Here is a 27376-nt window from a genome sequence, read left to right as displayed (position 1 = left end):
ATATAAGGCTTGAGAAGCAGTAAAAATACTATTGATTTTATTAGCTGATGAGCTCTTCGTAGCAATGGTCAGTGAAATCACAAACTGTTGAAGACACTCTGTATTTCACTGGACTGAAGTATCTACCTTACGTAAACAAAACACTAGTGATGAAAAAAATCACGAATAAAAAAATAAATAATTAATCTATTAAACAATGAAGACCAATTGCTAGTCTGAGGGGAAAAAATAATGTGTATTTGTGGTAAAAGAATAAAGGCAGAAGAAATTATTTGTCCCCACTACTGGATCAGTATCAAAAAAGAAGTTTATGGTAGATTTGGTAATAGAATCCAGAGCTTATCACTCTTAGTCCTGTGTCTTTACCGTGTTTGGACCAGAAACAGCTACTACCCGCTATGGTGAGAACTGCATGGTTGGCCTCTCCTGTAAATTATCACAAAATGAGTTATATTCACTCATTTTATCTTCCTTAAAAACCTTTAAATGTAATTTTTGATAGCTAAGTAGAAGAGGCAATAGAGCATGTATATAATTTAAATTATATAGTCATCAGACCTTCAAAAGGCTAAAGAAAACACCACCACAAATTTGTTTTAATCTTCAGTTCACGTCTGCTGATACAGCACAATATTTTGTTTTTCAATGGCAATTATTCCACAAAGTTTTTACCGTGTCCTCAATGTCAAAAAAATGCTTCAAAGCCTTAATAAAGCATCATGCAAAACATTGTAATAATACTAGGAAAGTCTCTCTCAGTTATTTTGGAACTGTTGACTTCAAAAAGAAGTGAATCACCTTTTTAAAATAAATCAGGCTATATTAAATTGGAATACAGCTATGCTGATGGCTAGAGGACAGTCACTTACCCAAGGTTACTGCTTTTTTAAAAAAAATCCTGCCATTTAACTCATAGCTCTTTAGACCTGCCAAAAGATATAAAAGGGCTGAAATGTCTGAGTCTTCATTCTACATTTTTATTTCATGTTAATATTCTCATTGGTGAACTGGCTATGAATGTATCAGCAGTCACTCGTTCTCCACAATATGGCTACCTGCAGGTCATTCCACCAGTAGGAGGTAACCCATTCAATAAGATGCAGCACAGCAGAACTAGATCAGAGTATCATTTTGTTAAGACCTTCTTTCATAGGGAGTCTGTTAAACTGAACAGCCAGTTAAACAGAGGAAAAAAAGGACTGATGAAGAGATAAGGGGGGAGGGGGCATTGGTGGTGTGTTGGTTTTTTGTTTTTTGATTCTTTGCTTTTTGTTGTTGATTTGTTTTTGCTATGAATGCAGATAAAACATGCACCATTTTGATCACAAAGGTATGTTTTTCTGTTAGAAAAAACATTTCTGCTTTCACAGAAATTACATTAAAGATCTGTCAACTGACAGGATAAAATAATTAAAATATTGAATTCAGACAGCTTGCCTAATATTGGTATTTTCTTGTATTTCCCTTGTCTAGAAAGCGAGAACACAATATGAATGTACCTTTTTTTATCCTAAAGTGCTCTGAAAATATTAATTAAATCTCACCATATCCTTCTGAGATACCTACTTCATAATTCACTTAAGTAAACAATTGAGTATTATAAAGGAAAGAAGCCCACAATTTTACAAAGAGACTCCTAAGCCAAGATATTAACAGTTATTTAAAAAAAAAAACAGCTTCTTGTTCAATTTACTGACCACAATCTGTAGCTACTTTTATAAACTGTGCTTGTAAAATGATGTAAAGCAATAGCTTGGAACTCAAATGTCTTAAATTTTGCAACTTTACTACTTTAATGTTGCATTAACACTAATCTATTTTCCCCTCCACCTTCCATTTTTGAGCCTCCTTTACTTTTGCTGTCTGAAGTCTTATTTTTTCAGACTTCTTTCCTCTGAGCTCCTGTTTGATGCTGGAATATCAATTACAGAACCCTTTGAAAACAGAGGCTTGTAATGAAGACATCACACATTCTGAACAAGTTTATAGAAGACATAAATAGTATCATGATGATAGTAAAAAAAAAATGCAAAATGTCCTAATCAGTTTTCTGTCCAACTATAAATATACTCTTTTAATAACCTAGCAGCAGCTCATTCTCCACAGTTACCAAAATGGAATTATTTAGTTAATTATCTTTGTCTGGCAACTGTAGCAATCATATCTAAATCACTGGCTTCTGTCAATCAATTTGTATTCATGAGATCAATTTGTAGACTCACATTTAATTGTTCTACACACAGATCAGCTTCTCAGCTTGAGAAGAGATGCTACAGAGCATTTTAAAATTCCTGTTTGGGGGGGAATTCCCAATCAGATTATACAACATTAACATGGAAAATTTTATACTAGAAATAAAAAAATCAAGTCACTCTAAGTAACTGACTTCTGAAATGCAGAGAAATTGTGGTTCTTGTATCTGTGTTAACAAAAAAAAAAGTGAAAATCAGGAGCATGTCCAAAATCTCTGATAAATATACTAATTTTTTAAAAGTAAATTTGATTCAGGGCACTAGACTAGACAGGGCTGGCCCACAACATTTTGGCACCTGAGCTGGGGAGCTCAAATGATGCCCCCATGTCCTCTCGCTTGGGCCAAAACTTTGAAAGGTCTCAATTCACTGGGTCCTAGTGGCACCCCTGCCACAGTCTGGCACCTAAGGCGGCCACCTCAGTTCGCCTCATGGTAAAGCCATCCCTGAGACTAGAAGACCCTCCAGTCCTCTGATTCTATGATGTATCTATTTCAAACCTTTCAGACATTATTGGTAAGATAATGGATAACGAATAACTGTTTCAGACGGTTATTTACATTCAGCTGCTGCATTGCTGGTAGACCCATGTATCCACAGGAAATATTTTGTAGAATTGGGGCCTTATACAGAATATTATTTTCATCAGCAGTGGGGAAACTTTTTTTGGGTTAAGGTCCACTAAGCCACAGAGATATCAGTCAGGAGCCACACAAAAGTGAGACTCAAAAAAGCCAAAAACAAACAAAAAAAAACCCATACCACACATTCACACGCGCACACAAAAATTGTTTTGGTATGATGTTCTTTTGGTTTTTTTTCATTCAGAATTTTAATGTGATGGCTGAATTGGCTCTCTGAAACAGGATTCCCCTTCCCTCAGGTCCCACATGCCTCCTTAACAGTTAACTGTTAAGGAGGCATTGCTGGCAGCATATGGCTCCAATCTGCCACACGCTGTTTCCTGCTGCAGCCAGCCTATTCAGGCAAGAGGAATGGGGAAGAGAAGCTGGCCTGCTGCAGCCTTCCTTTCCTCTCAAAAGATGCCCCACGCAGGAATGGAATTCAGGAGCTTCCCTTCCCTCCCACTCTGGTCCTACCCACATCCTCTCCTCTTCACTCTGGTCCTGCACACTTCCTGACCAGCAAAAGGAGTTTTGCTGGCAGCCTCTGCAATTGGCAGAGGCTGGAAAGCAGCTGCAGCCTCTTTTCCACTGCCACCTCCTGAAATGCCACAGGGCGCCACCATTTGGAGCTTCTCCCTCCCGCCAGATCTCCTGCACGCACCTCTCCCACATGCAGGAAAGGAACCTGAAGTATCAAGACATACTGCAGGGGAGGCTGCAGGAAGTTTTTAAAGCAGCCCTCGGGATTCCCCTTAGGTGTTTCACAGCCGCTGGACACCCCTCCTTCCTGCAAGTGCTGGATGAAATCCCGCAGGCCAGAGGTAACCCACCCCAATATACAGGTTTGCACACATATTCATACATGTCTATGTGAGCATGTGTGTTGAAATTTTATCCATAGATCTCAGATTCCTTTACAATAGTAGAAAGCACACTCATTTTGTAGATAAGACGTTGTATTAGTCTTTTTATATATAGAAATTGTATAAGTCTTTTAACTTTGTATCAAGTCTTTTCATGTCTTACAGAAACTTTGTATTAGCCTTATAATATAATCTTCTTATAATGCTTTATATTGTAGAAACTTTGTATTAAGTCCTTTCATAATTCGTATTGTCTTTTCATATTGTAGAAATTTTGTGTTAAGTTTTTTTATAATACAGAAACTTTGTATAAGTCTTGGTATAATATTATAATCCTTAAGACATTTTCTTTACCTTAATTATTCTTACTAGGAGTAGACTAGATCTCTCCCCTTTGACCTGAATGTGGCACTGCTGAATGAATGAGGCCTGGAACACAAGTGCCTCCGAGAATGAACAGCTATAACAGTTGAAAAGGGGAAGAACAGTAGTCAAGCCCAAGGACACTAAAACCTGTAAAGTGGGCTCCCTGTGAAAAGATCAGACATACTGATGACCTGGGGAGTCAGAAGCAAGCACCTTCTTTTGAAGCAAATTTAAAAACCCTCTTTGAAGAAGATGAATGTGGCAGCATTGAGGACAATATTCAGAAGGCGGCACTACAGATGACTGACACAGCTAGAGTGCATAGATTTGCATGAGAGGAAAGCTACTATTAATGTAGAGTGTCTTGCAGGGCAGGGAACCCTGGGTCTGATCTTGTCAACATTGGGGTATTGATCTGGATCTGCAGAAGCCTGGCTCCACTCCTCTCCCATCTATTTCACCTGGCCAATGAAGTTAAGGGAAGCAACAAGTTGGTAACAACAAGACGAAGTGTGTGTGTATGAGTTCATGAGTGTAGTATATCATATGCATGATACAGTGCTGATTGACATATATATATATATTACCAATAAATGTGGCATTTTGCCTTATCCCTCTGAAAAAGATCCCATTCAGTTCTTTAAGTACAACAATTTTCATATGTGTTCATTTTTTTTAAAATTGTATCCTTTGGTATATATGGTTGAGACAATTTTCTTCCACTATTTGATCTGAGGAAGTGGGTCTGGCCCACGAAAGCTCATCACCTAATAAACCATTTTGTTAGTCTTTAAAGTGCTACATAGTCCTGTTTTTTGTTTCAACAATTTTACAGTAACTTTAGTTCTTTAGGAGTCCTTTCTTTGTACATTCACACATGAAGGGTACATGCCATCTACACGGCAATAAAAAAATGGCATTGAATCTCAGAGTCCAAGTAAATTACTTGGGCTCATCAGGCTAGTGATGCGGAGCCAAAACTGCAGTGGCAATGTTTGGGCTCCAGAGGGAACCTAGCTTCTGAGACCCACCCACCTTGTGGGATTTCCCAACCTGGGCTCCAGCCAGAGCGCCTTCATATCTATACCACAATTTTTAGCTCTGCAGACCAAGCCCCACAATCCCACCTCAGCTAACCCCGGTCAGTCACAGATGTTGTCTTTTATTGCAGTGTAGACATAGCCCAAGGAGGCCAACTTGAACAAAGTTAATTTACTATTTGTAGTTCTTCAAATGTTGTTTCTACACATTCACAGAGGAAGACTCAAGTGTGACCTTATTTAAATGGTCCATTGGCAGATATATCATCCCTGGATAAAAGTATTGAAATACCAAGAATTGGTTGTACTGCAAGTGTGAATAACTATACAAAAATAACATATTTAATGTAGGGAGGAAAAGGTAGAGAGAAGGATGGAGAGAAACAAAAGGAAGCAGAACAGAAAAAGTGAAAATCGTAAAAACACTAGACCAGAAGGGACCTTGAAAAGTAATCTAATCCAGTCACCTGCATTCATGGCAGGACTAAATATTATCTAAACCATCCTTGATAAGTTTCTGTCTATCCTGCCCTTAAAAATCTCAATGCAGCTTACAACTTCCCTAGGCTTAATTACTCTGATAAAGTTTTTCCTAATGTTCAACCTAAACTTCTCTTGCTGCAGTTAAAGTCCATTGCTTCTTATCCTATTCACAGAGGAATGTGGAGACAGAAATTATTAAACAAATTAAAAGAACAGACAAGATAGGGAAAGAGACACCTCTGCTACTTTTGGCTCAGAGGTATTCATGACCTCACAGTCTACTTCATGGACTGCCAGTGAACTATGATATTCATGCAGCATGAAAAGCAACCATTAAGTAGCTAGAAAATACCTACCTAGATTCAGTTTTTTATAAAATCTTTAGAAGAATAAGATGTTCTCTTAAAGATTAATGCAATGGTAGTTAACTACGTACAAGTTAAATTTCAAGAGTTTTTTGTTTTATTCGGTTGTATTTGTATGTTTTATACTTATTTTCTGATCTAAAATATGTAAAGATGTAAATACAAACATTGTAAGTGCAATATACTGGCAGCATATTGTTAATTTATTTTCTGAGTATTTAACCTGCCTTTAGTCACATAAAAATAAATAGTATTCAAGTCCATTTAATTTCTGTGCATTTAACCTGCCTTTAGTCATATAAAAATAAATAGTATTCAAGTCATTTTCTCACCAAAAAAAGTTGATTGTCGATTATGAGGAAAAATATTATGCATATCAGTAAAAAATACGTATAGCTAACGACACAATTTTCCTCTCTTTTAGTGGTAACTGGGAGCTTTAGCATGAATCAAGTTTAATGGAGCTGGAAAGTCATTATAGTGCAAATGATATAAGGCAAACATAAGCAGTTTATGTCCAACTTCAATGGATGTTAGCTATAAACTCCATTTCTAAATCTGCTATTCAAGCACTCAGAACAAATGGGAAAATCTCAGTTGACTGCACAGAGAAATATTAAGAATGTGTTGTGGCATGAGCATGTCTTTAGAAGCTGACAAGGGAGTGAGGTTTATAAAGAATATATTTCCTGTTGTCTTTCCTTTTAATTTGTCCTTGTCTTTTGTCATGTAGAGGACAAGGCACCTTTCACTCGTGTTTCAACAATAAAGTCTCACTGATGACAGAATGGCTATGGAAAATGTACAATATCTGAGATTATTAAATACGGAGGCTATTTAATAGTGTACATGATTTATATATTTTATAGGTTTACCCACATTTTAGGAAAACTGATGACGATTATTCTCAGTGAGCAATATTTAAAGAACACATGTTGCGCTAAAAATGAACATTCAAAATAAGTCTGTATTAATATTCATCACTGTTTAACAAAATGTCAGCATGAATAATATTCATGTCATTGAATCACCACATGTTGATGTGTATTTTCTGCCCTCTTCCTAAACACCAATGTCAGGACATCTTCTGCTTCCCAGCATCTCCAAAGAAGGGAACTCTTCTGCACCTCCTGTGACTACTGTCTACCAGATTGGACTTGATTAATAAGCAGGCATTTGGGATAACAGATTCACCAAGCAATGCTTTGTGGAGGCTCCCCAACACATTTGACAATGCACACAACATTCACCACAGAATACCAAAGACAAATGACTTAATTTTATTTCAACAAGAAAAAAAAAGAGGTGGTTGATCATCTATTTTGCCGTTTTCTGTAACTACTCAGAAAATAGATACGCTACCCTTTTAAAATAAAAATAATTGCACAGATATTTACAAAACCTATTAAACAGTTTTTTTTAAGTCTTGTGGTTAGACTAGCTCTGTATGAAAGAATAGAAGACAATGTTTCAGGAGCATAAATTATCTACTTACTCCTGAAACATGAGACTGCATTGGTATGTCATTACTGATGCTGCCCTCCAATAATAACATCAGAGCGGGAAAATCAGAAAATATGGGATTCAAATTCTGGCCCTCAAATTGATTTTAATGGGGGTGTAAATGATAGTATGGATCTACCATATTAATGAGTAAAATCTGCCTTCTGATATGCATACACTTGTGTGTCATAAGAATTGTGCTGATCGCATAAAAGAGTGATATTGTCCTTCCTCACAAGTAGTTAGGCAATATATGGAGTCTTGGGGGGATCTTTCTATTAGGAAGAATAATTTATGATAGGTCAGATATTTCTTTGGTGTAATCCTGTTATTTACAAAGAATTTACATAAAGTCCTGTCTTCCTGAACCCAACAAGAACAAACCAGAGGCAGTTTCCTCGCTCACCGTTTCCAAGCCTGCCTTTCCAGTGAGTATTCTGCTCAAAATAAGTCCTCTCGGTTAGTTAGTTCACAGAGCCACTCCCACTCTGCTTTTTCTTCCTTTCCGCTTGCCTCCACATTTGACACACATGCACCTCTCTATCAATCATTAGCCCAATCCCTGTAACTACACTATTTCTCAGGGAAATCCCTCTGATATTCCCTTAGTTTGTTCTTTATTCAGGCCTTTTCTGTGGCCCAACATTTTCCAATGGGACTTCTAACTATTTTAACTATCCCACTTAGGGTTGCTGGGTACCCAGTTTTCAACTAGAAAGACAGGTCACAAGAGGACCTGTACAGTACCCAGTCAGATGTATCAACTGGACACCACAAGTCCAGTTATCACAAGTGGGAGAGAGGCAATGAATCATCAACTCGTCTCTTCTGGTCAGGCAGACTCCAAGTTAGGCACTGCAACTCCCAGCCCAGCCTTAGACCAGAAGGAGCCTAGCTATGTAGGAGGGGTCAGGTGAAAAGCAGCAAACAGGGGACAGGGCAGAGGGGAAGAAGCATCAATACCCACTAGCAGTACAATACATTATTTAATTATACCTTTGATTCATGCAGCATCTTCCATTCAAGGGACTCAAAACTGTTTTCTAACCATTAATGTAAGCTCGCAAACACCACTGAGAGCTAAGTGATTCATATTTAGGCAGTTTTACAAAGGGGAATATTAAAGCACAGAGAGTTAAGTAGCTGTTTTACAGAATGGCTTGACCACACTTATCTCAAATGAAGTCAATAGGAGCTTCTTGGTGCTCAGTACTTCTATGAAAAAGGTTATAAACAACTTCCTCAGATGCATGCAGGATTTCTGTGACAACCAGCAACAGAACTCATCCCTCTTGCCTCGCAAGTCTTGTGCTTTGGCAATAAGACAATTATTCCAGTGTAGAATCTCATGGTACCATCTACATGTTTTGTCAGTCTTTAAGTGCTACCTGACCATTTGTTGTTTGTTAATTAATGGTTCTTATCTGCCTCTTTTGACTATTTGTTTTTCCTATTACATTCCAGTTCGGCTTTCCCCTTGATATTTTTTACCCACTGCCTCTTCTTGCCCCTTCCCTCCCATCTTTTCCTTCTTCCACCCCCACCCCTTCTCCCCTACTTATTTTGGTCCTGGATATCCAACACTCTGGTCATCTGAAGAAGTGGGCTATTCCCATGAAAGCTCATGACACCATCTACATGTTTTATTAGTGTTTAAAGTGCCACCAGACTATTTGTTGGTTTTTTTAAGTTTATATTATACAGACTAACTTGGCTACCCCCGAATCTTCTTCCTATTTGTATTACCTTTGAGGCTACAAAGCTATGTGTGAGGAATGGGAACATTGATGATGATCACCCATATCCCTAACTCAGTCTAAAAATCTTAGAAACATACAGTGAGATACTTTAACAACATGCAGTGACTTTGGAATTATTGAGAAAATAAAATAGGAAATAGGTAACTACCAAGTGAAAAAGTATTAACTTTCAACAAAATAATCATTCATATTTGTAGTCGCATGGCCACAAATGAAGGCACATTTGACCCTGAAAGATGATAAGATGGGAAAAATACCCCCAAAATAAACAAGTTACAATAACATTTGTTACACAAACTGTTGAGAGAGCTCCAGCATCTAATAGAAAATCACTATAGCATATCAAATTATTACAATTTTCCTTTGACTTCAGTTCGCCATTCTTGCCTTTTGGCTATTTTGTGAGCATCCACCTACCTTCAGGCATAGATTAGAACCTATCAGAACATACACTGAGAACCTAACCAACTTAAATTGATCATAATATGAAACACCACCATCACCCTCCTGTCCAGAATAATTATGAGGTAAAAGTATGTGGGAAAGAATTATATATGGCCACTTGAGTTTAATTTTCTTTGAGCCTCACAGCAGTATCTTGATATTTTGTCATTAGTAGTCAAAAGAACAAAATGTTACACTAACATAGGTTAAACTTCTCTACTCTGGCACGATGTTAGTTAGCTGGATGTCCAGTTATCATGGGTGTAGCCAAGTTTCCCACGGTCCCCAAAAGTTTGTTTATGGTCACCAATCCTGGCTCTTGGTGTTCTGTGCAGTTATTTAGCATTAATTTACCCCTAAATGTTTTCTAAGAGCCTCGTAAGCAGTGGAAGTGTTAGTAATGCTGTTAGACAATATTGACTGATCATGGTCTGGCAAATTCTCAGGTCCCGAGGGTGCCAGACTAGAAAGGTTCAACCTGTATTACATCTCAGTAGCCATAACACTTACAGAGGTCATGTTAACATTAATAATACTGTACCACTGATCTATTGAATGAGTCTAGTCATGAAGTAAGGTAGAAAAAACAAAACCAGAAGATTTTTGAGGTACAAATGAGTAGAAAACAAAACAATCATTAAAAATGGGTCAAACTATGTTCAGACATATGAATATGTCACAATAAAACTATTTCTTCTGTTAATATCACTTATTACTGAGCTAATGGGCTTGCCGAGGTATAAATGAAAACAATTTCCCAAAGTGATCTCAACAGAAATTTTAAATGCATGCCTGAGGGAAGAGTTTGACCCAGTATGATAAAAAATCCATTTTTATTTTGAGCTACCTTTGATTTACATATAAGATACAATCAACCAGCTGGTTTGTATTTGTACGATGGAGAACTCAGTTATTTCCTTAATCAACATGCAAAATACATACCAGAAAACCTGTAATAGATAGCTTCCACTGAAGTCAAGGGCAGTATCCAGGCTCTAAATTTTGAAATTACATTTTCAAGCTTGCAAGCACACAGAGCAATCTATAAGTATGTGAAAGTTCCCTGAGGAGTAACAAGCAAGTCTGACTGTTCCCAATTTAGAGATCAGTCCTAAAAGGTCTGTGTATTGTCAACTCTCAGTTAATTCAATAGACAGTAGGGACATTTTGGCAACTACAAGACTGGGGACAAAAAGATTTCAGTCAAAATGTCAAATGGATCATTTTTAAAAGTTGGGAACATGGATCCTTTTAGGAAGAAAAATACTATGTAATATGCATTATATGGTCTGGAGAGGAGACTCAGTTCATCAGTGAAGTGACATCTTTAGCTAAAATGCAAAGATTAAATATAAATCTTATATCCTCAGAATGTGAAGATTTATTTTCTCTAACTCATTTTAAGAATACTTTAATCAAAATGTTTATATATTAGTCACACAGAAAGAGAAGTAATTTGGAAAAAAATACAAGAATTGTGTCCAAATGAGGAGATGAATATTTAGGATGCATACATTATACTGTACAGGAAATCCTTCTTTTGAAGAACATGTGTATATGAAGATGAAGTAATATTAGAAAAGTTATATTAAAGAGGTCCTAAATGACTCCACAGGCCAGGTCTCTTCACCTCACACTCATGCAAGCAACTTCAGTGAGACTACTATATGGTACGCAGGATTTGGCACAAATGATCCAACTTCTGAATCCCTTGTCATTTCTTTGAATATAATTTTGCATATCTCAGGATTTCTCTATATGAGGAGTCATTTCAGAACTGCTATTCATGATTAATTGCGCATGTGGATATTTTAATCCCTGATTCCACTTTCTTGATTAAACCAATTTTGACTAAGGCCCATTTATGGAATAAGGGTGCCTTCACAGAGTGAATCAGAAATTGTTAATCCATTTTAAATTCACACCTAACTTTATTCCACATTAATTTACATGACTAGACAAATTCTTAAGCAGACCTCTCCCTGAAATCAAAGGAAGTTTTGGATCAGTAAGGTCAAAGCCCTCAAATACTGTAGAATGAATGGCTGGTAATAACTTAGGTTGAATGTGAAAGTTATGATACAGATGAAAGAAAATTCTGCAAACTTCTGTCATGCAATCTTTTACACAATCATTGTATATAGAAAAATACAATCAAACTGGCTTTCCCATTCCACTGTGTATGACCACACCATTGTTAGATGATTGAGCCAACCAAGCAGGGTCTAAGAAATGCTAGTATTCCACTACATAGAAGAAAATTTTATTAAATCACATTATGGTTACTGAAGAAATGCACTAATCCTGCTTCCACATAAACTTGATTCACAAAAACTAGCAAACAAAATTAACAGTGAAATATCGCAGGTCACTAAAGTTACAGAGAAAACATTATTTCTTCACTGGATGAAAGGAGCTTACATCTGGAAAACAGTATGGCTACATCTAGACTGCCCCATTTTGTGCAAAAGAATATGCAAATGAGGCAAAGCAGTGACTATCACCATGCCTCATTTGCATACTTAATGAGCCACCATTTTGTGCAAGGGGCTTTTGTGCAAAAAGGAATAATCTACACTGATCCTTTTTGCACAAAACCTCCCTCTTGTGCAAGAGCCATTCTTCCTGAAAAAAAGTGGCAGAACTGCTCTTGAGCAAGAGGGGGGTTTTGCACAAAAGCCTCATGTGCAAAAATGGAGGCTCAGTCACTATTTTTCCTCATTTGCATATTCTCTTGTGCAAGAGGGAGCAGTCTAGACGTAGCCTACAGGTTTAGCAAAAGCCTAGGTATACTGAATTCACAAGTGTTACCAAGTTTTGTCAGCATCACCGAGCACAGCATATGTAATATTTCCTGTGATAGACCACGAGCTTTCCATTAGAGTGGCCACTTTTTCCCAGTAATAAATTGAATCCAAACTGCAAGTGACTATTTGGAGTGGGTTCAGTGTTGTCTTCATAGAGGGATTCTCCTTGTTCCGAGTTAATATTTGAGGTAGTAAGAATTGGATCATGTTATACACATCTATGTTCTATACTCCAGAAACACAATTAAAAGGAATATAATAGAAATGTCAGAGTTCCAAAACAAAAAGACCACAACCAAAAAGTCACCATGTTCTGACACCTGTTGGCTTCAACTAGTGTTTTTGTGGTATGGTGCCTTCATCTTAAAATTATGGTACTGCAGTAATCATAAAACCTTTAAAAACATCCACAACAGGTGAATGAATCTTCATATCCGGTTAGGTTATCTTAAATCAACCATTCCAAGCTATGGTAGCATGATTTTTCCAATGTGGTTCAAGTCTCAGCTTTGTACAGATTTTCACACATTCAGAATAATCAATATTACATCTATGTCTAATCATATTTAATTGGCAATTTTTTTCTCCTCATACGCTATCAGTGAACCCCACCAATTATGCATTTCTCTTCTTGTGCTCCTAACTCCTTAGGTGCTTTTCATAAGTCCCACTCAGAATGACTACAATATGTGCTCCATCTATAAAGAAGACCAGGAACCACTGATCAACTGCAAACAGCTTCTCTATTCATTACAATATTTACTGTTTGTCTAAACACCAGATCTTAGTTGGTCACAAAAATTATAGATATATTTATGTATGTATCTGAGGGAATTTGGAAAAACATCTAATGAGATAGAAGCACAAGACCCAAGAAAGTCATGGGAAGATAACTGGTAACATAAACATGCATGACATATACGCAGATGAATTATATGTTTGGGTCCATGTTTTATTCACTTACTTTTTGGACACCAAATACAAATTCAAAGTAGATGAAGAAGGATTGTAATAAAAACAACAAATGGTCTCACTTTATAGACTAACAAAACATGTAGATGGTATCACGAGCTTTCGTGGGCACAGCCCACTTCTTCATTTGTTAGTCTATAAAGTGCTACCAGACCATTTGTTGTTTTTTTCTGTAACAGACTAACTCAGCTACCCCCTGAAGGATTGTAATATATTTCCAACTCAAAAAGCTGAAGATTACAGTCAGAATATTACTAGGTACATGCTGACTCCTGTGGCTACAACCTCGTGTTTTCTCTTTTCCCTCTTCCCACCCACCTTCTCTCACTCACCTGTACACTTATTAGAACTCAGTCTCCTCAACTCTTCATAATAAACAAAAAACAAAAACTCTAAAAACCAAAACAAAAACCAAACTAAACTAAAATGGATATGTCTGAATTTTGACTTACTTCTTAGGAAGTTTCAGTTTTTTCACTTTTTCTTCAGCATATTCATCAGCAATTCCAACATGACAACCTAAAGCCAACAGGGTTCTGAAAGGCAAAATCAGAGATAACCTGTCAATTTTATATATTGGTTTCTGTTATCAGATAGACACAACAGGACCCTTATGTCAAATTAGACCTATAGGAACTACATCATAACATTCCTTCATGATGTAAAAATTCTTACCACACTTCTTTTGAGGTATTTGCCATACACTTTTTTGTCCTACTGGAAAAAAGTACAAGGACACTAACTAGATTATTTAATATGTTAGATCAGACTTGTGATTAGAATAGAGTAATGGGGTAAAAATGTCAAATATCTCAAACTAAGATAGTTGAGTGAAAAAAAAAGTGTATTAAGACTAAAATAAATTATATTGGTCAAGTACATTTCTGTGTCCATACGTGTTCCAGAGAAGTATCCTCAAGTAAGCAGAGCAGATACTAAGTACGCTCTTTGAATTAAATACATATAATACACACATCTGTATAATGACTCTGAATGGATTAGCATTGCCTTCTGAATTTTTTTAATATACAATCTAAAAATCATGATTATAAACTTATTCTTTTTATTTTTTCTGCTTTTTCAGACAATTAGCAACTCTTATTTTCCTCCAAGAATTCATGAGACATAGGCTTCACTCCAAAAAGGAGGATTATAAGTGATTTCCTGCAGGTTTTATCAATATTGCTCCTTTGGCAGGCCAAAGAAATTGATGGAAGAATGAACAAAGTGTTCCTTTCTCCTTTAAGACAGAGCACACTACCGCTGCTGTGATCTCAGACTCCAGTCAATCCAAACATCTCACTGATACTCTATTTTTCCCTTTCTCTTTCTTTAAGTGCTACTTACATTTTGGCTTAATACACACACACACACACACACACACAAATCACTTCTCCCAGACACACACACACACACACACACACACAAATCTCTTCTCCCAGTCAATATCAGAAAATGTCATATGTCTTCTTTAAAATGTGATTCTTTTAGGAAGATTTCAGACATTTTAATTGTCAACCAGTGGGCCTATCTGTGCTGGACAATATTTTAGATATCAGATGAGTGCCAGAGCCTACTTTTTCCTGTGTCAGAGTTACAAATTAGTGCATTAGTGAGGTGGCTGGATATGTTTTTAATTCTGTTAAAAGTATAGATGGTGTACGAGTTCTCAAGTTTCAATACAGATCAGAACTTACTTCAAATAGGAAGGTGCTTTCATCAACCAAATTTGGTTAGGGTTGATTAAAAGAGAGACCCAAGAGAGATAGAATTTGGATTTAAGATTCCAATTTTCCTATCATTCAAAGTGGCTGGGATGGAGCTGATGCTTGTTATAACATTCTTGATTTTACTTTCTGGTGTATACTGCTGCTCAGATTTTATGCAATCCCTATTTATTTCTCCTTGAGGATGAAATGTATGCTTCAAATGATTCTTAAATGTTATTTTTCTGCTGTATGTAAAATGAATGGTATTATCTATTATAAACCCAAACTTTGTAATGATTATTTTAAATAAGGAATTAAGTTTGTTAATCTACTTTTAAAACTCTCACAGTCACAAATTCTTACTACATTTCTCTCTAAAAACAATTATAAAAAAGGAAAGCTATGCTTAGAAATAGAACTAATTTATACTATTTTCAGTTGATTGATGCACAATACAAAACTAGATGATGAACTGAATTATTTACCACTGACCCTTAGAGAAAAGACATTTAATCCAAGACAAGAGGCTCAGTCTTCCACATTGCCTCCCTCTTGCAAATGCAAAAATATTCTGACATTGCACAGATAACTCTTTGATAGTTGAAGATTTACTTGTCAGTCACTAATAAAGTATTTTTCATCATGTATAAATGTGTATATTAGATAAGAAGCTCAATCCTTTAATCATGTACCCTCAATAAGAGAAAGAAAGTGAAAAGTAGACACTAAGACCCAAATTCTTCATTTCATTAAAGCCACCAACTGCAGATTCTCATTGGAGAATGCCCCATATAGAGATCATCTGCTGGCTTGCAGCAACTGTTTATTGGCCTTTTATGCCAGCTCTCCCAACCATCACCAATGAAAAGAAAGGGAAAGTGTGTCATGGCAAAGAGGTGGCACTGGAAACTTGAATTTTGCTGTACCAAATCCTCCCTGGTATAACAGAACTTACATGAGCAGAGTAAATTAGACCAGTAGCCTTCCTGCTCTAATTTACATCCAGACCAAATGCACTCAATCAGGAAAACAACAAGTGCGGAAAGCGGGGTAAGTGGGCACTTAAGTCAGACTGTAATCATCGTTACATTTACAATTCAAATAGACCCTTTGAAATCAGTTGGCCCTCTCAGAGGCTTAGGTGCTATGACATGAAACCTAAGTACACATTTTATTTATACAATTTAAGTGACAACTCATTCTTGAATTTTGACATTTAATAGTGTATATTATTTTTTACTTCATATTTGTGCAAGTGCACCATAATACTATCAAGCTTACAAACAGAAATGTAATGAAAAGATGTGGCAGATAATATGACTCCAGATTTTTTTGATTTCTGTATCTCTGATCTAGTAAGGCTGGCAGAAAACTGTCAGCAAACCAACACAAAAATTAATTAAAGTTCAGAGCTATTCTTCAAACTGTGAGAGCTTTTTTCAAATTTTGAACACTATGTTGCAATATGTGAATAATATGACATTGTTGTATTACAGAGTATAAGGGTTTTTTGTTTGTTTTTTAAATATGTTTCCTTTCCCTCTTTTCTTCACACTGAAGTTGACTACTAACAGATTTTAAGACTCAGTTAAAGGACTATTCATGCTTCATGAACAGTACCTACAGATTCAAATCTCTACAGGGGACGACAATAGGAGTGAATTAATGCACTATTCTTCTTAACTAGCAGAAAACAAATGAGTCTGACACCCTCATTCTAACCCATAGTAGATAAATGTCTACAAGACAAAGTCACCATGATACAACACATCTAACTCTATGCTTAAGAAAGGTCCAGTATTAGAAAAGAAAGGCTTTTTGCAAACTGTAATCAGATGTATAAAGCTTCAGGGCAGGGTGACAGCTCTACAGTGGCCCTTCATTTGCTTAACTCACAGATTCTATATGTTATAGTGTAGTAAAAATATTACAGTGAAAACCAACAACTAATTCAATATAATATATAAATAAAATGACATGTTTGTCTTGGGGTCAGATTAAAAACCTCAAAGAGCCTTGGATTGTAAAAACATCAGGCTCCCATAAAAGACATGATGAGTATTTGACAGAACATGATTAGAGTACATTGAATGTTATGAGAGAGGATTGTTTTGTATGTTTTAAGAAACTGAGTCATAGTTCTGTAAAACCAGAAATTAATCTGCCCCAATACAAAAGAATGTACAGCTAACTGGAAGCTCCTTGCCAGAGAATGTTGTGAAGTCCAAGACTATAACAGGGTTCAAAAAGATCTAGAAACTTTCATGGAGGATAGGTCTGTCAACAGCTGCTAATATCCCTAGCCTTTGTTTGTCAGAAGCCGGGGATGAGTGGCAGGGGATGGATCACTTGATGCTTATGAGTTCTGTTCATTCCCTGGGGAACCTGGCATGGGTCTCTGTTGGAAGACAGTACACTGGGATATCCGGACCTTTGGCCAGACCCAGTACGGCTGTTTTTACGTGTCATCATCTTTTGTAGTTTCACAAACTGAACAGAGACTATTTTGGAAATCAAAATGATAGTGCTGACTGAAGCTCCCATGAACTGTTCTTGAAATTTTGCCACCTTGCAGAACAGAAAGTTGGGCCAATTTTCCCACATTGGATGGAGTTCATCTAATAAGTGGATACAGTCAAAACTGTCTTGACAGAAACAGTTTATTGTCAGTGCTCCTAGAAATGTTTCCAAAGAGCTATTTTTAACCAAGTATCAGGTATTTCCAAAAAACTAGCCAAGAGAGGCTGCTTCAAGCCCCCTAAAAGTTCATTGCACTTACACTACATGGATATGTCTAGACTACATGCCTTTGATGACTGAGGCATGTAAACTAGACATACTGACATAGTCAATGAATCAGGGATTTAAATATCCTCCGTTTCATTAGAATAAAAATGGCAGCCACATTGTGCCAGCTCAGTTGTTTGTCAGCACAAAGTGGAAGTCAAGACGGGGATTGGTCAGCAAGGAAAGCCTTTGCTTACCGATCTCTTATGCCTTGTGCAATGAGGTTTACAGGATTGGTCGGCAAAGGCTTTCCTTGCTGACCAATCCCTGTCTCGACTGCCGCTTCGTGCCGACAAACACCTGAACTGGCACAACGCGCCAGCCATTTTTATTCAATGAAACGGGGGCTATTTAAATCCCTGCTTCATTGACTATGTCGGTACGTCTAATTTACATGCCTCGGTCGGCAGAGGCATGTAGTCTAGACCCATGGTCACCAACCCGTCGATCGCAATCGACTGGTCGATCGCGAGGCGTTCAGGCACCCTCACCCCCCATTTTCCCCCAACCCCCGAGAAGCCCCACTACCTACCTCTAGATTAGTGCCAGCTTCCCGCGGGGTGGACGGAAGTCCTTTCTGAAGCCCACATGATTTCCGGGGATTCTGGAAGTGTGTGGGCTTCTCCCCTCCCACAACTCTGTTGAGTGCTGGGGGAGGGGGCGTTGGCCCTGGAGGAGGAGTGCGGCGGCTTCCCTGTGCCGCCAGCGCTGGAAGGGTGAGTCGAGTGGGGGTTGGCCCTGAGGCTTGGCCCGGGGCAGACACCCGCGGGGGTTTGCCCATGCTACGGGAGGGGAGGGAGGGGGGTTGGCCGGGCCAAGCCACAGGAGGGGTGGTTTGGCCCCGGGACAGGTGCCCGCAGGGGTTGGCTGTGCTGCGGATGGCCTGGCAGGGCTGAGCTGGGCCGCAGGAAGGGGGGTTTGGCCCCGGGGAAGGGGCCCACAGGGGTTGGCTGCACTGCGGGAGGGGAGGAGGGAGGGTTGGCCGCACCGGGCTGTACCGCAGGAGTGGGGGGTTGGCCCCGGGGCAAGCGCCCACGGGGGTTGGCCACACTGCGGGAGGGGAGGGGAGAGGAGGAAGAGGAGGAGAGGTGGTTGGTCAGGCTGGGCCACGCCTCGGAAGGGGGTTTGGCCCTACGGCAGGCGCCCGAAGGGGTTGGCCGCGCCGCGGGAGACAGGGTTTGGCCCTGAAGCAGGATCCCGCGTGGGTTTGGCCTCACTGCAGGGGGGGAAGGGGGTTGGCCCCAGGACAGGCACACGCGGGGTTTCCCTGAGCCATAGGGGTGGGGTGGGGTGGGATGGGGGGGAGTCGGGCCCGGAGAAGGCATGTGCTGGCTTCCCTTGAGGGGGGGAGAATCCTGGGAGGAGGCAGATGCAGGGGTCTCTCTGCTGCCACTGGCACCCCGCCCCCTGTCCTCACTTCCCACTCTCCACTCCCCAGAGCCCACTCCCCTGTCCCCAGCTACAGAACTCTGTCCCCATTCCTGTCCCCAGCTACAGAACTCTGTCCCCAGTCCGATCTCCAGTACCCAAACTCTGTCCCCACGGGCACTCTGTCCCCTGCTGCAGAACCCTGTCCTTTGACCTCCCAGCAACCTGTTCCCTCTCCCTGGCCCCCAGCCGCAGAACACTGTCCCCACAAAATATATAATTATAAATGCTTAATTTGAGATTTAAATAGCATGAATAAAAAACAGACCATTTATTTCATAACTATAAACACGTGATTTTAATTTTATATATTGCATAATTTAAAAATAAACTGTTTATCAGAGTGTGTAAGTAAGGGCTGGGGATAGCAAGTGATGGACAGGAGGAGAATAGAGAGGGCGGGGCTCCAAGGAAGGGGCGGGGTGGTAGATCTTCGCCTGTTCTGAGATTTAAAAAGTGATCTTGGGTGTAAAAAGGTTGGAGACCACTGGTCTAGACATACCCCATGATTGTACATTGAGTTACACTCTCATATTTTTCTCAGAGGAAAGAAGAAATATTTCCAGGAAAGTACCCCTTAAAATGCATGTTGATTCTGCAGTGTTATCTCTTTTCTAAATTAAGGTTACAAATAACAGCTATATGTTTAAAAGGAAAAACAAATTAAGAGAAGAGTGATAGAAGAAATTCATACATATGCTTGTCACAGGGTTTTAATCACAGGTTTAGGAGAGAATTGTGAAGAGAGTCTCTGTTTAACATAATGGCAGCACCACAGTACAGATGGAGGATGAGTAATAGTGGCCAGCTGAAATATTCTAGCATTCCATGTTGGGGAGACTCTGTAAAATTCACACATGCATGCACTCATTGGCATAGAGGAGACAGTGGCAAAAGTCCAGATAAAGAATGGTGAAATAAGACTTATCCAACTTTTCATGACCAGAAATCACTGTTGTTTATTAGGCAATACTGTGCTTAATGAATGAGAACTAAACAACGTTAAAAATAAAGATTTCTTCCTACTTCTTTGAGGTACACTTCAGACCCACTTCCCACTTGTATACAGGAGAAACATCTCCTTGTTCTTTTATCATTATAAGAATGTCTTTGTATTGGTGTGATAACCTCAAACATATCAAAGCAGGCAGCACTAGTCAGTACTAATATGAAGTTGCTCTAAGGCAAGGAGATTATTCTTCTTATAATGCATGGGAGAGTTTAAAATTCCCTGGAGACTGAGGAATGGACTTTCAAAACCACAACTTTTTAGCTAGTATGCCTCTTTCTAGTCTCAAATCAATTATACATCAACATACTATAGTTGGTAACTTCTTTATTACCACTACAACCTTCACAGATTGGATTATCATTTCTGAAGCCACCGCTGCTTAGTTGTATGAAAAAGATTTGCAGGAAGACCAGAGATGGTAGAAACTTACTTGAGTGTCTCAAGTGACATTTGTAAATTATAATTTCGTTCCTGCTCTGGCAACTTGGAAAACTCTACCAAACACGGATGTTGTCTTTTGTTGTCATCTCTAACCTACGAGACAATAAGGGAGTGAGTTTCAAAAAAGGACTCTCAAAATTTAGGGCTGATTGTTAGCCTTACTGAAACAGAATATTTCTTTTATCCAAAAACAGCCCCAATTTTACAAGATAAAACATGAATCAGTTCAGGTAAGATTGGCAGAATTTGGCAATCAGTAAATAAAATAAATTCAAAATGTAACACATTTTAAACATGAGCAATAATACGTATTATTCATTAGTTCACAAAAGGTACACACAGAGCGACACTTAAATGTATTATTCAAAAGTAATCAAGACCTTGAGGATTGCGTAGAACTCAATATAATTTGACAGACTGAACCATAAAAACTTCAGGGGGTAGCTGAGTTAGTCTGTACAGGATAAACTTAAAAAAACGATAAATGGTCTGGTAGCACTTTATAGACTAACAAAATATGTAGATGGTATCATGAGCTTTCGTGGGCACAGCCCACTTCTTCAGATGATACAATCTACATGTTTTGTTAGTCTATAAAGTGCTACTAGAATATTTGTTGTTTTTTAAGTTGAACCATAAAAAGACAGTTAAAATATCATTTAGGAATTGCCGGTTCCTATTTTCAGTAGAGTGTGTGCAAATTTGTGTATCAGACTTGCATGGCCCAACTGACGTGCATAACACTGAAAAACTGTTTCACTCAAATAAGGATTTCAGTTAAGGCTAAACCTCCCCTTCTCTTAATTCAGTCAATCTGTGTTTCAGAAGACAACTAAAAGGTGACTAGCAATATACCAACAGACAGAAATTGGACAGTACGCAGAAAAGTACATTATTTATGCCAATCTTACATTATTGGTAGGTAGAGTTAAGAAGGGAGTCATTTACAAAACCCTTGGATTTCATCCAGTCATAGCTTTGGCAAAAATGGTCCTTTTAGGATTAAATTTTCTAGTCTTAGCTTCATTTTGACATCAGCATCAATCAGGGAATGGAGCTTCAGAGTTAGTACAATGGACAGGGTGGCAGATGATGTGGGTACTATTCCCAGGTTTGTCACTGAATTGAGAAAGTAATAACCACTGTGGTGTCAGTTACACCATCCATAAATAGAATACAATACTTACCAGGGTGTTTCAAGGCTTGATTAATTAGCTTGCTTTGTAATTATTAGATAAAAGGTGCTGTGTAAGTGAAAAGTATGATAATTGCTGAACTGAAAGTACTTTAAAAAGAAATAGACTTCAAACATTTTTTCTCAAGACAGGCTAGAATGTGGGGGGAAATGGATGTGTGTGTTTCTTTGGAACTCATACATTTGTTACTGAAACTTGAATTACCTTTGTTTATTGATAGATGCTACTCTCTTAAAATGGCAAAAGCACTCAGAGTTTAGGCCACCGATATGCATTGACATCAGGTTGAGAAGTAGGAGCATTGTATTATTTCAGAATAAATCCTCACATAATTAAGACAGTTTGCTCAAGTATTTTGGCAGAGAATGAAAGATTTTCCCTCAGGGTATGTCTACACTTGCAGCCTATTTCGGAATAGGGCTGCAAATGTAGGCATTCCTCCTGCAATGAGGTTTAACAGGTAGTTCGAAAAGGGCTTCATTTCGAACGCCCATTTCACTGCTGTGTGTAGACGCAGGCAGTTTTTCCGGGCTTGTAAATTTCAAAAATGGCTCCCAGCTGGGAAGATGCAAATCAAGCACGGGATATTTAAATCCCGGTCTTGATTTGCAATTCCAAATGCCTACATTTGCAGCCCTATTCCGAAATAGGCTGCAAGTGTAGACATACCTTCAGTTATGAACAAGGCTTGTTAGTAAGAATGACACTTTTGGGTATGTCTACACTAGCCCCCTAGTTCGAACTAGGGAGGCTAATGTAGGCATAGAATCATAGAACCATAGAGCTGGAAGAAACCTCAGAAGGTCATCAAGTCCAGCTTCCTGCTCTAGGCAGGACGAATCCCAACTAAATCAACCCAGCCAGGGCTTTGTCAAGCCGAGACTTAAACACCTCTAGGGATGGAGACTCCACTACTTCCCTAGGTAACCCATTCCAGTGCTTCATCATCCTCCTAGTGAAATAGTTTTTCCTAATATACAACCTGGACACCTCACACCACAGCTTGAGACCACTGCTCCTTGTTCTACCATCTGTCACTACTGAGAACAGCCTCTCTCCATCCTCTTTGGAAGCTCCCTTTAGGAAGTTGAAGGCTGCTATCAAATCCCCTCTCACGCTTCACTTCTGCAGACTAAACAGACCCAACTCCCTCAGCCTCTCCTCATAAGTCATTTGCTCCAGCCCCCTAATCATTTTGGTAGCCCTCCGCTGAACCCTCTCCAATACATCCACATCCTTTTGTAGTGGGGGGCCCAGAACTGGACACAATACTCCAGATGTGGCCTCACCAGAGCCAAATGGAGGGGAATAATGACATCTCATTCCAGGAGGAGTAACAGTTAATTCGAACTAAGGACTTAGTTTGAATGCTGTTTCACTGCCGCATGTAGCCGCGGGCAGTTACTTCAGGCTAGTGGAATTTCAAAATGGCGACCAGACGGGAACATGCAAATAAAGCCTGGGATATTTAAATCCTGGGCTTCATTTGCAACTTTGAATGCCTACATTAGCCTCCCTAGTTCGAACTAGGGGGCTAGTGTAGACATACCCAACAATATTGTATCCAATAAGAAATCATTCATATTGTTTTAATGCACATTTTTAATTTATTATTTCCCCCAAGGGGATGAGAAAATGCTGTGGAGAGATTACTGTGATGTTCATAATATTAAGAATATTTATAAAGTCGATACTATACTTAGACAGCTACAAGCATGTAGGGGCCTGATCTCAGAGGCATAGTCTGGTCTCTTGATACCACTGGCACAATTGCCACTGACTTCCATGGGATCATGACCAGGCCGCTCATCTCCAGGTTATTTTAAATCTGTAAAGTAAGGATCATGATACCTACCAACTGGTGCTCTTGTGAAGATAACTTCATTAATTATTTTAAATCAGTCAGAGCTTTTTGCTGCAAAGCAAAGAATTACACTAGTTGTTATTTAAAGCAACATTAATTTATTCTCGAAAGTGGATATTTTTTCACTTAATGGTAGTAGATTTTTGTTTGTTTGTTCATCCTAAGAAATGAACAATATCCCTCAATGAAGTAAATAGCCAACAGTGTACAATCTGTTCCCAACTCTTAGCCTGATCTGTTCTAAAATGCTGAATCTGCAGTAGTTATTAAAAAATAAGAACAACTCTAACAGATGTGTTGGCCCAGCATGTTGCATCAATTCAAGGAGTTTTTTCTTGAAATTTAATTTGTTTCTTAATGAAAAAAACCAGTAACATCATGACAACACAGAATCAAATACTACAGGATTTTTTAAACATCTTTGTGTACTTTAGCAGATGTACTAACAAGAAATTTGTTCTCTCAAATCTCCCTGGGTATGTCTACACTACCCCGCTAGTTCGAACTAGCGGGGTAATGTATGCATACCGCACTTGCTAATGAAGCCCGGGATTTGAATTTCCCGGGCTTCATTAGCATAAGCGGGGAGCCGCCATTTTTAAATCCCCGCTGCTTCGAACCCCGTGTAGCGCGGCTACACGGGGCTCGAACTAGGTAGTTCGGACTAGGGTGCCTATTCCGAACTACCGGTACACCTCGTTTCACGAGGAGTACCGGTAGTTCGGAATAGGACCCTAGTCCGAACTACCTAGTTCGAGCCCCGTGTAGCCGCGCTACACGGGGTTCGAAGCAGCGGGGATTTAAAAATGGCGGCTCCCCGCTTATGCTAATGAAGCCCGGGAAATTCAAATCCCGGGCTTCATTAGCAAGTGCGGTATGCATACATTACCCCGCTAGTTCGAACTAGCGGGGTAGTGTAGACATACCCTCATATGTTTATATATATATAAATATATATATATACACACATAGTAAGTTATGGGTATCTATATGAAGAGAGAGAGAGAGAGAGAGAGAGAGAGAGAGAGAGAGAGAAAGAGAGAGTTATGGGTATCAGCTCACTATGTCCTATTTATCAATAAATGATCTGGCCACCATTTGCCATGGCACATACTTACTACGGCTTTTTCATATCCTCCACAACACCCTCTTAATATATTTATTCATTGTTTCTGACTGATATCTTTTCATTTTTCTGTCCAACTCCTTTATCAAGCTGAACTGAATAAAAAAAATTTGTTCTCACCCACAATTATTTCCAGTTTGAGAACAACTTATGCCTCCAGATCAGCGGCACAGCCATGGGCACACGCATGGCCCCACAGTATGCTAAAATCTTTATGGCTGACCTAGAACAACATTTCCTCCCATCCCCTTTCACCCCTTCTCTACCTACGGTACATTGATGACATCTTTATGATCTGGACGCATGGCCAAGAAACACTGGAGATATTCCACCGAGATTTCAACAACCTACACCCTACCATCAACCTCAGCCTGGACCATTCTACACGAGAGATCCACTTCCTGGACACCACAGTACAACTCAACAATGGAAAATTAGACACCACTCTCTACAGAAAACCCACCGACTCATACAGTTACCTACATGCTTCCAGCTCCCATCCAGAACACACCACACAATCCATCGTCTATAGCCAAGCCCTTCGATACAACCGCATCTGCTCTAATCCCACTGACAGAGACCAGAAGCTTCAGGATCTCTACCAAGCATTTATAAACCTCAACTACCCACCCGGAGAAATAAAAAAGCAAATTGAAAGAGCCAGACGAATACCTAGAAACCATCTACTTCAAGACAGACCCAAGAAAACCAACAATAGAACACCACTTGTCATCACCTACAACCCCCAACTTAAACCTGTCCAACACATTATCAATAAACTACAGCCTATACTGGAACAGGATACCATACTCCAAGAGGCTCTGGGAGACAGACCCATAGTCTCCTATAGACAACCACCTAACCTCAAGATGATTCTTACCAACCACCACAGGACATACCACACTAATACCAACCCTGGTACCTTCCCTTGCAACAAACCCCGTTGCCAGCTTTGTCCACATATTCATTCTGCCGATACCATTATTGGACCTAACCAAGTGAGTTATAAGATCAAGAACACATATTCCTGCGCATCCAGAAATATAATCTATGCTATCATGTGCCGAAATTGTCCGTCTGCTATGTACATTGGACAAACATCTCAGACACTTCGCCAAAGGATTAATGCCCACAACTGATATCAGACAAGATCACAAAGAAAAAACAGTTTCTTGCCATTTTAACCAGAAAGGACACTCTCTCAATGACTTAACCACCTGCATTCTGCTACAAAGACATTTTACATCTGCACTTGAAAGGGAATCCTCTGAACTGTCATTCATGTTAAAATTCGACACTCTCCAAAAAGGAATGAACAAACACTCAAGCTATCTTACCCATTACCAAGATAGCTTCCCCAGTTATCACCTCTAATACCATTAACTCACAAACATCCCACTCACCCCACCTCTAATATCATCAATTCACAGACACTTACCTTCCTTCCTCCCCCCCCCCCCCGCTTCCCCCTCCTGTTCTGAAATGTGATTTGTCCTTTTCATATGTGTTCATTTTTTTTAATTGTATCCTTTGGTATATATGGTTGTGACTATTTTCTTCCACTATTTGATCTGAGGAAGTGGGTCTGGCCCACGAAAGCTCATCATCTAATAAACCATCTTGTTAGTCTTTAAAGTGCTACATTGTCCTGCATTTTGTTTCAGACTAACACGGCTACACTTCTATCACTGAATAAAACAGGTTATTTATTATTTTTAACATGAGCAGATGCCATAGGGAATATTTCTCAGCTTAGATGGATCGCAAAATCATTGGACACAGTCTGTGCTGTTGGCAATAGAGAACACCTTTTCAATGTATACTGTAACTTTCAATTTCATAATTCGCTCAAGGTTTATAAGGATTTACAGGGGAAAAGGACTTAATACAGTCTCTAATGGGAGTTCTTGCTTCACTCATCAAGGATCACAGCTTCTCCACCCCCCCCCCCCCATCCTAGACTTTCAATATGTTTATTTTGCTTCAAGATTCTTCTGCTCTACAAGCTGTAAATATTGATTATAAGATTGTATGTTCAAAATATGTTTCTAGCTTGTACATATTTGTTTCTTTTTTGAAGATGACATAAAATCCTTTACATATTCAATGTGTTGCTCTCCTCTGGACTTTCTTCAATTTGTCCAAATCTTTCCCCAAGTTCGGTACCCAGAACTGGAAACAATACTCCACTTGAAACCTATTCAGAGTAGAATAACTACATTTATGTCTTACTTACAGTACTCCTATTAATGCACCCCAGAGTGATGTTTTTTTCTTTTTTTGCAACAATGTCACACTTTTGACTCATATTTAGCTTGTGATCCACACGTAC

General features: G+C 39.0%; 1 protein-coding gene across 1 annotated transcript in view; it reads right to left on the bottom strand.

Moving 5' to 3' along the window:
- The window catches only part of RYR2 (ryanodine receptor 2), a 648519-nt gene that overhangs the window by 265168 nt on the left and 355975 nt on the right, over positions 1-27376 (bottom strand). The window contains exons 25-26 of the mRNA XM_075924816.1: positions 20848-20951; positions 13934-14017 (exon numbers count right to left, since the gene is read on the bottom strand). Coding sequence (XP_075780931.1) covers positions 13934-14017; positions 20848-20951 — 188 coding nt within the window. The remainder of the gene's footprint in view (positions 1-13933; positions 14018-20847; positions 20952-27376) is intronic.

The sequence above is a fragment of the Pelodiscus sinensis genome, chromosome 3 (genome assembly GCF_049634645.1).
Source record: "Pelodiscus sinensis isolate JC-2024 chromosome 3, ASM4963464v1, whole genome shotgun sequence".
Taxonomy (NCBI): domain Eukaryota; kingdom Metazoa; phylum Chordata; order Testudines; family Trionychidae; genus Pelodiscus; species Pelodiscus sinensis.
This window is presented reverse-complemented; position numbering and strand designations above follow the sequence as displayed.